General features: G+C 39.6%; 1 protein-coding gene across 1 annotated transcript; it reads left to right on the plus strand.

The window, feature by feature from the left end:
* The first annotated feature begins 1,772 nt into the window (after positions 1-1,772).
* On the plus strand, positions 1,773-7,017 carry LOC137598972 (sodium-dependent phosphate transport protein 2B-like). The gene is made up of 13 exons (XM_068319586.1): positions 1,773-1,809; positions 2,256-2,312; positions 2,397-2,519; positions 3,107-3,235; positions 3,377-3,520; positions 3,704-3,815; positions 3,920-4,115; positions 4,204-4,299; positions 4,598-4,709; positions 5,208-5,375; positions 5,655-5,771; positions 5,868-5,992; positions 6,228-7,017. Exons 2-13 carry the CDS (start codon positions 2,267-2,269, stop codon positions 6,774-6,776), a joined length of 1,917 nt encoding a protein of 638 aa, XP_068175687.1. The 5' UTR covers positions 1,773-1,809; positions 2,256-2,266; the 3' UTR covers positions 6,777-7,017.
* Positions 7,018-15,597: the final 8,580 nt, after the last annotated feature.

The following is a 15,597-nucleotide window of genomic DNA, read 5'->3' on the forward strand; positions in this document are numbered from 1 at the left end:
TTAGTTTGATTCTATTTAATGAACCTGGTGAACCTTTTTTTTTTTTTACAAGTAAAAATTTAAAGTGATTCTTTTATTGCATTTTGGGAGTAACTGAAATATCATTCTAGCTTAATCATTTACTCCTCTTCACACAATTTATTCTAGATGCAGCATGCCAGATTGTTACAGTAATATCTCCCACTATAAAGTTTGACTAATAAGCAATAAAGGTGTGCACATAAAGGCATGTGTGTGTGTGTGTGTGTGTGTGTGTGTGTGTGTGTGTGTGTGTGTGTGTGTGTGTGTGTGTGTGTGTGTGTGTGTGTGTGTGTGTGTGTCTGTGTCTGTGTGTGTGTGTGTCTGTGTGCTATCTAGGGAGTCGTAAAAGTGTGCACACGTGGGTGAGGATGGGGGAATGAGTGTGTGTGCATGCATGCTTTACCAGGTCTGCGTAAAAATAAATGGACTGCATGTGGACATCAACTTGGGATGCGAGTAGGAAAATGCATGTCAGCTCTTTGTTGTACGCTGGAACATCCCACAAAGTTTCACCAAGATCAGTGATGTACCCTTCCTGTAATTCTGCTAACAGTGAGACAAATAAAATTTAATCAGTTTTTTTTACATAAATACTTTTTAAAAATGGACTATTCCATGAAATAAATAAAATCAAAATGCATGACAACTTCCAAATTCCTAGCAAATAAGCAACATTATGTAAAACAGCTACCAACTTATCATCAACTTAGAGCAGACAGGGAACTTTCCCCCTGTAAATCACTGTGTCCCAAAACAACAGTCCCATAATAGTTTGAATATCATAATATGACTCGTTGACCATAAAGGTATGTCCCTAGAATCCAGAATCACTCTTCTAGTTTGGTAGTTATTCAAATCTAAATCTAAGTCTCACTCGTAATGGTTACCTTCAGGAGCCAGATCAGAAAAGAATTTGCACCAATTCAGATATAACATGATCATCGAATTCCTACGAATGTAAACATTCTGGATCTCCAGATATAGACCACTACTGTACTTGGATCATGATCACACTTTGAAGTTCCACAGATGTGAACGGAAATGTTATCGTATCATTTTTGTCCCAACATTACAGGTATTACCCGTTAAGTTCAAACCAAATAACTGCTCATCCTGCAATTTGTAAAAGACTGTTAAAAGTAATTCTGGGTCCAGATGATGAATCAAATCACTACCAAAATCCAACGGGTTGTCCTCAGGGAATACGTCTGTAAAATATATCAGAATCTGCATGAAACATTTGGAGTAATCCTGCAAGCAGACAGGGACATTAATAACGTAACCTACTTGGTGGAGGAAACATTAATACTGATTATAATAAGGAGGAAAATTAAATTATTGCTGAAATTCCTTGAAGAGATCAGAAAGTATTCTCCTTTTTCTTCTTCCTGCCACTAGAGGGCGTCTATTCAGATTTAAAACAGTTGATTTTACTTGAGGACCTAACTCAAGTTAACTAAAACTTTGTTGCTCACACACTGCTGCCCTCTCTGTAGTCAGATCAGCTCCAGACCTGTTGGTCCGATCAGACTGAGTGTCCTCACAGCCACTAGTACGCTACACGTGTGTGCGCAACCTTTGAACTGTATGTGTGTGTGTGTGTGTGTGTGTGTGTGTGTGTGTGTGTGTGTGTGTGTGTGTGTGTGTGTGTGTGTGTGTGTGTGTGTGTGTGCGTGTGAGTGCGTGTGTGTGCGTGTGTGGTGCGCTATAAAAGCTGCGCTCAGCCTCAGTCGCTCCAGGTGAACCAGGTGAAGCCTCCCACGCACCGCTCCGTGCGCTCCGCAGCAGGTGTGTATCCACATCACCGCTCACACACAACTGTTACCGTTTAACAGGACACTTGTACCACTCACACCCAAAAGAATGACGTGTGAAATTTTTAGTCTCGCAATAATCAGAACAGAAACTAGTAATTAATCTATATTAGTTGTTTGTGCGCGTTCTTTTTTCAGTTTCCTGATGATGGGCTGTTGGTTTATGATTTTTATGATTTCTTTATTGTATTTATTGTAGAAAAAGATTGTATTAGAAATTACACAGATTATTGGTAGATTAATCATTGGATTGTAAATCTAATTTAATTTGAAAAGCTGAACAGCATAATTAATGTTTAAGTAATTTCTTCAATTACTCTCATTTGCTGCCCCTTTTCCAAATGCTGCCCTTGTCAAAACTATAACTTCATGTGATGCAATGACATCTGTATGTACCTGGTCCAATGTTTCATCCTCCAGATCCTGTAATCATGGCTCCAAGACCTCAAGTGGGGAACGATTCCTCTCCCTCTCTTGGTAGGTCACTTGGATCATCCAGTCACCTCAGGTTGTTTTATTGCCATGTTTTATTGATGTGTCCTCTTGTCTGCCCTCCATTAGATGTCAACACCCCGGGTAAAGATGCGGTCATCCTGCCATCTTATTCCACCTTGGACCTGGTGAACGAGGAGGCAGATCCCTGGCAACTGCCAGAGCTCAAAGACACTGGGGTGAAGTGGTCAGGTGAGGCTGTTCACCATCATTCTGCCTGCACTGCAGAGGAATCCATCCTGGCTCCCAAATTAACTCTGTGACTCACCAGACGAGTGGACTGGTAGATAAAGTAATACATCGGCCAAGCACGGCTTTCATCAGCCAAAATAATAAATTTTATGTTCCAAATACATTTTGCATACATAAAGAGTAAATCAAAAATTGAGGGAATTCAAAAGGAATTGAACTCAACAGGAGATAATCAGTTAATAAATAAATAACAACAAGGAGATGATCTACTATCAAAATGGGAATAGGTCCCTGAACCAAACATTAGAGGCTTCATTATTTCATTTACATCTTCCTCATCTGGCTCCTCACTGCTGCTGTTGGATCTGTGGATATAGACGTTGTGACAATGAACTCATGCTCACAGAAGTTTTCCAGTTTTATGCTTTCATTTCAAATGAGAAACGAGATGTGTCGAAGCTTGTCCTCACCATGCTGGCGACACACTAAACCTGACTCGGCATCATACTGCAACCAGTTTGGTTCAGGACCCTTTGTCCATCTTTACCAAACCCGTTTTTTATTCACTACTTGATTCTCTTTCACAGAGCTGGATACCAAAGAGAAGCTGATGAGAGTGCTAACCTCCATTGTGAAGGCTGTTCTGCTGCTTGGACTTCTCTACCTGTTTATTTGTTCTCTGGATGTTCTTAGCTCTGCCTTCCAGTTAGTTGGAGGTAAAATCAGTTCGCTGAATTGAGTCTTTATAACCGCATATTGCTGCACATTGACTTTATTGGCGTGATAACGCAGGCATTATCTAAAGTGTATGAAGTGATGTGTTTCTAAACTTGGGCTGTTTGTGTGTTTATGTGCAGGTAAAGCAGCTGGTGACATCTTCCAGGACAATGTTGTGTTGGCCAACCCTGTGGCTGGGCTGGTCATCGGGGTGTTAGTCACAGTGCTGGTGCAGAGTTCCAGCACCTCCTCCTCTATTGTGGTCAGCATGGTGTCCTCTGGATGTAAGTACACACACACACACACACACACACACACACACACACACACACACACACACACACACACACACACACACACACACACACACACACACACACACACACACACACAGTTCAGCATATGCAAGATGCATGCAAACCCTTACAGTTACCATCCATTCCTTTAATGCCATTGACGCTCCTCAGTGCTGGATGTCCGGTCTGCAGTGCCCATCATCATGGGCGCCAACATTGGGACATCAGTCACCAATACTATCGTGGCCATGATGCAGGCAGGAGACAGAAATGAGTTCCGCAGGTGAGTGAGAAAATGTGATGTGAAGTAGCACCACAGAATCGCTGCAGATCAATACCTCTACTAATGACTGATCCCTGTTAACGGTAGCATTCCTTTCCTTCCAGAGCTTTTGCTGGTGCCACAGTCCACGACTTCTTCAACTGGCTGTCTGTGCTGGTTCTTCTGCCCCTGGAAGTCGCCACCGGTGTCCTGTACAAACTCACCGACCTCTTAATCGAATCCTTCAACATCCAGACCGGAGAAAATGCCCCAGACTTACTCAACGTGATCACAGACCCACTGACCAACTCCATCATCGAGGTAGAGTTGCTCATCTCACTATCATCCTGAAATCTCCATTATAGTGGAAATTTTTAAATGACTTTTAAAAATATTTCTGCTCTTTTAGCTGGACAAAAATGTCATCTCTCTTATTGCCACCGGTGACGAAGCTGCCAAAAACATGACTCTGATCAAAATATGGTGCAAGAAGATAACCCACAAGGTAGGAAAGCAACAAGAAGTGCATCCCATGCATTAATTATTATTTTGCCACTCAGTGAACACAACACGGTGACAGTAAAAACATGTGATGCAGACATGTTTATCTGCTTTCTCCTGTTAATGACTGATATTGTCTTTCTGCCGTGACCACAGTCATTCTTTCATTAGATCACACATACTTGGTGTGTTATTTGACAAAAGGTGGAATATTACACGTGATCATTAAGAGATTATCATCGCTGTATCCACGTCTGAATTATCGCACTTGTATTTGAAGATGTTTTTGTCTTTTCTCTCAGTACGTACAGAATATCACTGTGGGCAACTGCACTGCTGATGAAGTTTGTTGGACAGAAGGAAACCTGACCTTGAAACAGATTAACGTTAGTTGGACGGACAACATAGAGAAATGTAAGTATGCCTCAGCGGTGGATACCCACAGCTGAAAGAAAGAACACTTACTAATCAAATTACCTGATCCTCTGAAGCACAGTGAAATATGAGACACAACAATGTCCTTCCTCCAGACCCTCTGACTGCTGGACAATGACTACCCTTATGTCTTTAACATGACTCAGCTCATTCCCTCCCTTGACCCTTCTACCTGCTCAATAGATCTATTCATGTCGTTTCTCTGAATGCCACATGACCGCAGATGGATCGCTTCTTTATTCTGCCCTCAGTTAAAGTGAATTGGTTAGAGCTCGGCGTTAAAAGTTTAAGACATTACTATTTCAGTTAGATAAAATCAGAAACTTCTCTTAACCTTTTATAGTTTCTTTTCCAATTACATAGAAAGAAACATTTTCCCTTCAAAGTGCTGTTTTATCAGCTGCTCCTATCAGAGAAGGCTGGATAGCGAGTTATCCACATGAGGCTATTATTATGTTTTTTGACCATCCATTACAGGCACACACATCTTCGTGAATGCTGACTTGCCAGACCTGGCAGTGGGCCTCATTCTGCTGGTTCTGTCTCTGTTGGTCCTCTGCACCTGCCTCATCCTCATCGTCAAGCTGCTCAACTCCATGCTGAAGGGACAGGTGGCTGTGGTCATCAAGAAGGTGCTCAACACGGGTAAGAAAATACATTTAAATGAATAAATGGCTTTCATGTTGACGTGGTCTCTGCAGCCTGTTTGATAGTCAGCACATCTGCCTCAGTGGTGATGCTTGATGAGCAGCACAGGTAAAGCCTTCCTGTTGCTTCTGGTTCACCTCCAGGTGCACTAGTCCTGTTGTGTGGCAGAAACTCAGGCACAAGCGATACCCCCATCAAACTCTTTGTTTTTCATGAGCTCATTATGTTTGTCATTAGCAGTCTGGACTCACTTCCTGTCCATTTGTTTCTCTGCAGACTTTCCCTTCCCCTTCGGATGGGTCACTGGCTATATTGCGATTTTGGTGGGAGCAGGGATGACCTTCATCGTTCAGAGCAGCTCCGTCTTCACCTCAGCTATAACTCCTCTTGTTGGTAAGTCATGATTTATATAATGATTTGGATGTGATTTCTGTAGTCTTTTTTTAAATCTCGTCATTATTTGCATGATTTCAATCTTTTTTTCACCAGGAATTGGTGTCATTAGCCTGGAAAGAGCTTATCCCCTCACGCTGGGCTCAAATATTGGTACAACAACAACTGCCATACTTGCTGCTATGGCTAGCCCTGGGGACAAACTGGCTGATTCTCTACAGGTGAGATGAATCACATATTTCCCCTGTATCCTTTTTCTATGATCATGTCAGTGTCGTCACTCTGTAGGTGATGAAGATGGTCTTGATCTAAACTTTTATTATAATTTGATGACTGCAGCAAGCTGATGTTAACTATTAGCTCAAAGCAAAGCCATATTTACAGATTTGCTCATATCATGCGGATATTTATTATTTTTAGATCTACATCTCATCTGGATGTCATCTTCTTTTCCAGATTGCACTCTGCCATTTCTTCTTCAACATCATGGGTATTTTACTGTGGTATCCGATCCCCTTCATGCGGGTGCCCATCAGGCTGGCCAGAGGTTTGGGCAACCGTACAGCCAAATATCGTTGGTTCGCCATCCTCTACCTCATTTTGTGCTTCCTGATTTTGCCTCTGACTGTATTCGGCCTGTCACTGGCTGGCTGGAAAGTCCTGGTTGGCGTCGGTGTTCCTGTTGTAGTGATGATTATCATTATAATTGTTGTCAATATTATGCAGTCTCACTGCCCCCGCATCCTGCCCAAGTTCCTGCGAACCTGGGACGCTTTTCCCCGGCCCCTGCATTCCATGGCACCCTGGGATGCTGTGGTGACCTCTACTTTGGGCTTCTGTCACAGACGATGTTGCTGCAAATGCTGCAGGTGCTGCAAGTGCTGCAGAGAAGATGAGGATGTAAAGATTACAAAGGACAACAATAAGAGTACGGAGATATACGATAATCCAGCGATGACAGAGGATGAAGACACAGCAGTGCCTGTTCATGTAACACAGTTTTAATGTTTTGTTAAATGAGGATACATAAGAAATTCTTACCGCAATGCTGTAAATGGAAGACATTTGTTCATTACTTCTCAGGTTGTGGTATACTGATGATTTTCCTCTACTAGCACTGTAATAAACCACTGAAGTAATGCTGGAGAATACGAACAGGCGTGTTGTATATGGACATGTGATACATATTTTATGATGTTTTCTTTTTATTGCTCAGTCTCAATATCTGCTATGTCTTTATTATGAGTGGTTCCAAATTTATTTTTATATATTTTTTATGATATGTGTGAGAGGCATTTTGTTTTAATTTCAACTTTGAACATTAAATGTTTAAAAAAAAAAAGTCACTTAAAACATTTGTTATCCTTAAGTATTTAAGAATATGTGTAAATTAAAAAATTGCTATTTTTAAAGTGTCCTACTGTCTTTTAATGCAGTTCCATTATTTTTATGGAGACAACACAGGATTGATATGCACAACCAGATATCAATCATATTCATCATAATAAACATTTATGAATTATTCAGATATTTACAGTCTAACTGGTCATTCATGTGATTTACTTAAATGAACTGGTTACCAGTAAGTGTGCTAAAAATGTGTTTCTGCAGTATATAAATTATTGCTTTCATATCTGATTTGCCTTTGAACAGTAATTTTGTCACTCCAGCACCAGGCAAAGTGTAATGTTAGCAGCATAATCAGGATAGCTGTTGCTTGCTTAATTCCATATGTCATGTTTCTAAATTTGAAATACAGAAATGCTTGTTTGAAATGTCAAGTGAAGTTGCCAAATTTAAAGATCCTGCTAATTTTACAATAGAGTCGATGGTAGAAATAGCCCTGTGATGCATTGGAGACACATCCGGGGTATACCCCATCTCTCGTCCATTGTCAGCTGGGATAGGCTCCAACAACACCTGTGACCCGTAAGATGGAAAAAGAATACGAGATGGTTACAGACATCTTGTCTTCAAGATGGATGGACGAATGGATGGATGGATGGACGGATGGACGGATACGAGCAGTCCTCCCACACCACTGCCCACAAGTCCTGTCTCCATGATGTCCAACAGGAGTGAATGTCATGAGCAAAGCTCTCAAAGCAAATAAATAACGACTCAGAACCATCGTTCCCTCCCTTTGGATACTTCAGCTTCCTCCCACTATCCAAAAGTATGCAGTGTAGCAGAAGGTGACTACATTTGGCATGAATGTGAGTGTGAAAAGTTGTTTGTATTCCTGTGTGATGAACTCTCACAGTGTCAGCACTATGACCTGCATGGGAAGAAGCAGCTACAGAAAATGTACTATCATCACTGACATCATCACGTGTCGGTGCACTTCAACAGTCACTTTTGGACCTCATCAGTTCTTCATTTTTCTGTACCTGATCTGCCATCAGTTTGGTAATTTATAGGTATTTACAAAAACATAAGAATGTTTACATGCTGTTTGGTCATACTATATTCAGATTACTTCATACAATTGTCGGATTTGATGAGGAAATTTGGTTCTTGTAGCATAGAAATTAAACTGATAATTTAGTGAGTGCAACAGGAAAGGAAAATGCCTGCAGACCTACTGAAAGCAGCCTTTCTAGTGTTGTGATCTCTGTATCACGCACTGAATCTGAATGAAAACAGTTCCGCTGATATCACAAATTCTGGAGTTCATGAAGTGTGTAACACACTTTTATCTTTACTTTTCGTGGAGGTTCTTATGTCTCTGCCTCAAACACACACACAAGCTTATCTGGTAGTTTCACAACTCAGAAGGCAAAGAAAGAGAATAATAGACCACTAGATGAATAGATTTTAATTCAATGATAAAATATAATACCCTATAAGAAAATAAATATAAATACAGTATTAAACAATGCCCTGGTGCAAATACTAAATCCCTGGTTTATGGTGTCCACTTTTTGCACAGAGCAAAGCATGCCCCCAGTTTCGACATCACAGCCCTTTATCACAAAACTTCATCGACAAAAGCTGCAAGCAGTTTGCAAAGAAACGTCTCAGGGTATTTCACAAAGACAAAAGCAGTGGAAGAACAGCTGACCGGGCTTTGGCTTCTGCTGGATAACCACTGATATAGTTTTTTCTGGAGGAACCTTATTTTTCCCTTGTTAGGGGGATTTACTACACACATGTTCTGAATCCATGTGTATACACTTTATACACAATGTATACACTTTATGGAGAGCGCATTTTAGCAAGTTCCTCGAGGCTTTTGGGTCTTTTTTTCATATTTATTTGGAGCATTACAGAACACTATTATTTGAAATGAGTATTTTAGTGTACAACAAAGTCCATTATCTGGCAGTAATATGAATAATTTTCAATTTTTCAACCTTGTTCTTTAGAAAAGTATATGCAAACATAATAATGGATTTGTTCATGCTTAATTACGAAAATATATTTCCTTTGTGGTAAAAAATAAATAGATAGGTTTAAACCCATTAGCACTGCAGTGCAAATTCATTTATGATCTGGAAATACAGCTAGATAAGCAGTTGTTTTTGTTCTCTATCATATCAAGGACACATTTACATATTAGATATACATTGGGATTCATTCCCAGCTTACAGATCATGTGAATCATTTTGAAAGACAAACATCTATATTAAGTTCTGCTGTGTTTCATCATTCTGATGTTCACATCTCTAAACTGAGCAGTCAGGAAGTAGTTTTTCCCAGAAAGACAAAAACAACAAAGAGTGTAAGCAGGCTTATATCTGCTGACCCGTAGAGAAGAGGGCTGGCGTCTCCTCCCTCCTCTCAGGATTTCCCGCTTGTGTCTTCCAGGCTCACATAGTTTCGGTATAGATCTGCAGTGGCAACCTTGAGTTTGGGAAACCACAAGATTTATGATGTCATGGTCCAGTGCAGAGGTTGTGTATCGATATGACAGGTTACTTATGTCCGGTGTGGGTCTGTAGTGTTAACCCTGTGTAGAGGTGGTGGGGTCAGAGTTCCAACCAACCTGTGACCCTCCCTGTCTAACAAGATAAGATAAGATAAGATAAGATAAGATAAGATAAGATAAGATAAGATAAGATAAGATAAGATAAGATAAGATAAGATAAGATAAGATAAGATAAGATAAGATAAGATAAGAATACCTTTATTTGTCCCACAGAGGGGGAATTTGCACAATTGCGGCAGCAGAGAAGAGGGGGTTCAGGCATACACACCTCAGTTAAATATACTTATTGTACATTCATACATACATATATACATACATATATAAATACATACATACATACATACATACAGTACATACGTACGTATATGTGTACGTGAAGATATACATATTAACAATTTAACAACTTACAATTTACAACCTACCTAATGACGCTCCAAATGTTTGTCTAAAATATATAAACGTCAAAGATTTGAATAAAGAAGCTTGATGGTAGGCTCTTCCATCTGATGTTTTTGCCAACGAAATCAGATTATTATGTCTTTCTTTCTGCAGTACTACTTCAATTTGTAATACAGTATTCAAAGAGTACCGGCCAGCTAGATGCCAGAAAAAAGGAACCAGGTCTACGGAAATTGTTCCTGCAAGTGGTTGCGCTTAATAGACACCTTTCATAGAAATCTAATGTACTTCTACATCTTGTATGCGGTTTATTATGAAACTCTTTGAATCTGATTTTAAAACACTTTCAGTACAGAGACATCTTCACATGTTTTTACACACACAAGTTTGTACACGTACTGTTTGTTGAGGAATTTAAATTTTATTGAGAACCAAAACAAGATGGGTTTAAATTAAAAACCATGATTATTTTTTGCTGTACATTGTGTAGACCAGTACATTTGTGGTTAAGTATATAGCAAATTGTTTGAATAATGATTTGACTGCGAGAGCCAAGGTTACCTGTCTGGCACATTTTTGCCCTGAAGCTGGGTCTCTGACTGGCTGAGCATGCAGCTCCTGGGTCCGGTGGGAGTGATGGTTGAATTAGTCCCATCCTTTTACATGTGGCCATTGGAGGTCTTCCTCATGCTGAAGGCAGTGGAACAAGAGGATTTAACCTGTGGGGCTCTCTGCCTCACCAGTAAGGTCATCATGTGCTGCCAGGGTCAGGCAAGAAACACCAAGGGAGTAGGATATATGACCAAGAGCATAGCTGGCAAGAACTAATTAAATCAATATATAAAGTTGGGGTTGTGAAACTAAAACAATGTGCTGAATGAAGCAGTCTATGGTACCATCACACTAGAAAACTTCAAAAGTGATAATTATGTCAGATTGACACTATGAACACCCCGTTCCACATTATCTCTAATTATATGGACTATTTCTAAAGCAGCTGCCAGAACTCTTTGTCTTCTGGCATGTACTGTGGCAGCAGCTGGGGACCAAAGCAACACAAGCTCCACATCCACCTCTGTTGATGATATTGATCTGGCTAGTGTGTGTTGTTGTTCTTCAAGGGAGGGAGAGAAGGAAGCAGCGTACCAATAGTTTATTTTCGACTGAAAACAGTTTTTTCCATGGTTTACCAGATACCAGATAACATCTCCTCAACAGTTACTTCTTCATGGGTTGTTTTTTTTCTGTTATGTAATGAGAAATAATTAACAATGCAACCACTGAATATTGAACAATGAAAAGAATATATGGCCACACATACTGTAAAAAGCTGTGCACTCCCACACAGGACTTTCCACTTGAGGAGTAATAAGACATCTCTCCTTAAGTCTTAGAGCCGTCCCATCAGGCCAAGGCACGTCAGAAACCAACAGCAATAACCAACCAACAGACTTTTATACTGGTATAACAAACCAAGAACACAGTCAGAGAGCTGTCAATCAAACCCACCCACACAAGCCTGAGAGGGAGTCAAAGCAGGCAATATAACTGAAAGCAAAGAGGAGTGAAAAACGAGGAACCAAAGAAAAGTGCCACCTTATTTTTGTTTCATTTTTTTAAAGCAGAAGTTCAATCTAGGGCAATTCTAAATCTACAAAGATAAGTGGATTTATTGCATGATTTGCTTTGGCTTTATGTGTATCCACAGATATGAGAGTCTTTAAAGTGGTGGCACAGTGCAGCACTTCCATGAAGTTCATCTACATCACCACCCGTCTCCTGGAAAGCCCAGTTAGCTCCATTATTATAATTTCATTAATAGTTTTCCAGCAGTAGGTAGTCTAGTGTGTAATTTGTCATGGTTGATGAGTGAGGGCCCATTGTTACCAACCAAAGCAATCAAACCAGCTTTTTCTAAGGCAGAAAACTGTCTTTTCCTGCTGCACACATTCACAGCAGTAGAGCGCTGCTTAGCTGTTCTTCACCAGTGGTCCTACTGCTTCTACCAGCCAAGCTGAACATCCATCTACTGTGTGTAATGTGTGTATTACATTAGAGGTACCTCAGGCAGCCTGCTGCAAATAAAGCCAAATGATCCTTTAAGCAGCAGTTGATCTGTTTACAACACACTGGTGTTTCCAGCCTTCTCTCCCTGGCAGGCAGTTTGAACAGGCAAAGCAAAAGTAGAATTAATAATGATTGAATTATACTCAGGTTTTCTTGCATTGTGAATTTTGCTTCATTGACAGGACATACTGGGACACTAATGGAACTAATCCATCATTGATATTAATCACATGCATGGGTTTTCTCCTATGATGAAAGCTGACGATGCCTGAAATGATCTTTTAGAATGGAGGTGCTCCTCTATGGTTAGAAAGTGGTCCAACAGTTGGAAGAGTCGCACATCATAGAGGAAATGAGATTAGGTATTGTCAAATATGTGCCTGGAATACAAAAGTCTGATCTTTTATGTCTTCATATTACACGATCAGTCAGCATGGTAGTGGAGAAACTGAAACTTTATTATAAACTGCTTGACTGATGGATTGTTTCCATTTGTAAATCCACTGTAAAGAGGTAAGTTTCTGTCTTGAAACCATTTTTTAACCTTTACTACCTTTATGTAAATCATCAATTCTGGAGCATAGATCTTTTTGGTGAGGCATGACATGTGAATTCTTCTGGTGTGGAACAAAAAAAAAAAAAAAACACACTGTGGTTTGATCAGTTAAAGTAGGTCTAGTCCACACCTCCAAACACATTTCTTTAACAAGCCTGCAGGTATGCTAACCCCTGACTCCAGTTAGCTTTTATGATGTCATTAACTCAAGGGTTCATATAGTTTTTCCACCAGCACAATGCAGTTCTACTGCTAACACTAAGACCTAAAAGACATAAAAGATGAGAAAATCTGATGTTATTATTCTAGGCACATGATATACGTTACTATCCTTGACGTCAATTAAGACCAGATCACATTTCATGACAAATAACCCCTAGCCCTAACCCTAACCCCTAAAACAACTTCACAAAAGCCTCACATACTTTTATTTGAAACTGAACCTTTTAGATGTAATTATTTATTATCACAGCCAGTAAATGGAGTTTACCTGCGTAGCTGATACAGTCTTTGATTTTAGGACATTATTAAAAGTTTTTCAAAAGTCACTGTAGTACATAAAACTGACCCCATTAACACTTGGGGTCCAGTCCGGACAATTTGCTTCAGCTGTCATCATCTACATAATCCAGAGATGCATAAAGACCAGGTTTACAAGATGCTAACTTCATTCTTCATAGAGATTAGAGGACGTATTTGTATTGTAAAAATAGGCTGCAATAATTTCACATTATGGTATGATGAAGAAGAAGAGATCCTCTTTGTTCACCAAACACATTATTTTAATGAACACACAAAGGCACATTTCATACATTTTTAAATTCTTAGTACGCATTGTGGGGTTTGGAAGATAGTTTGACAATTCATACAAATGATAGGACTGAAAGGTTCGTTATGTCCCTCGGTCGTGTTATTAAAGCATCATCTGTAGCCTCCCTTCAAAGAACTGAGCTATGTTTGATGCTAACTCATCACTTTGTCTCCATGTGTAAAGGTCACTGATCACACAGTGTTGCTTTCAACTTGTTTCCTTGATCACCCTTGTTCCTAAAACTGATTTATTGCACAAACTATCATTAAGTCAGAACATTCCACTCAAATGATACTGAGTCAGTTCTTCATTAATCGAATACTTGAGTTGGATTTTTAACTCTAGCTCATTGGTTTTAAAGAGTAACTTAATACCAGGTTAGAAAGCTGGGTTTCCCTATAAGCAGGTTCTCTGTTCGAACCTCTGTAGTGTCATGAGTGTGTGTTCACACCTTGTAGGACACGTCTGCATCACCATTGTATGGTGACGTGATAAACTGTTGCAGGTCAGTTTTCTACATGCGTAGCTTTTCGAGCATGTGTTTAAACAGATGTTTACTGATGGCGAACTGCTGCTGAATCACAACTGTCATGTGATCACTTAGACAGACACAATGTGGATCAGCTGGTGCTTGTTTGAAATAAATGAGTATAAGACAGTTACAGTCATAGTTAATGTTTTATCCCCTTTTAAGCATTCTACATTTGGCAGTACTGTTTTTAGCAGTGGTTGCTAATGCCACTGATGCTGGTTACTTCCTAGAAAGTAACCAGCATGTCAGTGTACAAAATTTAACACTTTTGAATTTTGTACACTGACATAAAAATATGCTGTTTCTCAAACGCCTGATACACTGTGTACAAACTGCCAGTACCTGCAATGAAAGTACAACAACATTTAATCAGTGTGGACAGAATCACTCCCTAGTGTGTGGGTTCATTTGACAAAGAGCTGCTTTCCTTTACTATGTTGACAGCGAAAAGTTTTCCCTCGAGGTTTCGTTTTCATACTCTGTACACGTGAGAACATTCAGCACTTTTCTTTTTTAGCTGATAACATTTAACCTTGAGTCAGTCCCGGCTTCTGCATCGTTTTATGTTGTTGATATAATGGGAAAAAACATCTTCTGCAGGGCAACATCTCTAAAATATTTCACATCCAACCCACTCCAGCAAGGTTAATGGTCCATTGGTGTCTACCTTAAGGGCTGTCAGATGGAAAATAATGTAAAAATTTATGTTATCATTCCCTCCATGTTGAGTTAAGCACTATAATTTAAACCGCACACACAAGATTTTCTTCTTAACAAGTAATTCAATAAAAGCACTTCTATCTAGGTTTGTATTTTTTCCAGATTGCTTTAAAAATAATAAATTAATGTCCAAATAAAAAAAAACATATTTTTGGAAAAAATCAGTTTCCAAAGTTACATTTTTGAAATGACACATATTTGAAACATTAAGATTTCTTTCAAAAGCAGATGTATTTGAAAACTGCATAAGTGATAGTTTATTTAATCATTGATTATTAGTGATTGATGCCAAATAACCAACATAATATAACAACAAAATACTGCTTTAGGTTTCTTTATTTCACTGTTGGTTTGACAAAGCTTGTAACTGGACATGGTGTTCATGTTAGTTAGTTAGTTAGCTAGTTTTTATTTTTATTTTGTAAGTGATTTTTCTGTTGTCCTGCTGACCAGATCACTGGGGACACTCCAGTCCAGCGGATTAACAAGCTATTTTTGGTAAAGTGTATAACACTTGAGTGATGCAACACTGAAGCCATCCATTTGTCTTCCTATTATGCCTTTGTGTTTCTTAGTCTGGTCAGCAGATGGGAGCTGTCCCCATATAAATGTAGATTTAGCAGTTGCTAATTAGGGCCTGTAAGTTGTTTCCTCTGATGTACGGTGCTGGATGTCCAGATGTTTGTAGCTGAGCTGTCAGACTAATTGTACTTTTGTGCACAAACGCTGCTCTGCTCAGACACGAGTGTGTGTTGACATCCCTGTGCATTCCACGGCCAAATGATGTGGGTTGGGATTGAATCCATAAAA

The sequence above is a fragment of the Antennarius striatus genome, chromosome 7 (assembly GCF_040054535.1).
Source record: "Antennarius striatus isolate MH-2024 chromosome 7, ASM4005453v1, whole genome shotgun sequence".
Taxonomy (NCBI): domain Eukaryota; kingdom Metazoa; phylum Chordata; class Actinopteri; order Lophiiformes; family Antennariidae; genus Antennarius; species Antennarius striatus.

Coding starts and splice junctions, on each gene's coding strand:
- LOC137598972 (XM_068319586.1), top strand. CDS start 2,267: ATGGCTCCAAGACCTCAAGTGGGGAACGATTCCTCTCCCTCTCTTG. Junction 3,521..3,703: donor CAGCATGGTGTCCTCTGGAT/GTAAGTACACAC, acceptor GACGCTCCTCAG/TGCTGGATGTCCGGTCTGCA. Junction 5,376..5,654: donor CAAGAAGGTGCTCAACACGG/GTAAGAAAATAC, acceptor GTTTCTCTGCAG/ACTTTCCCTTCCCCTTCGGA.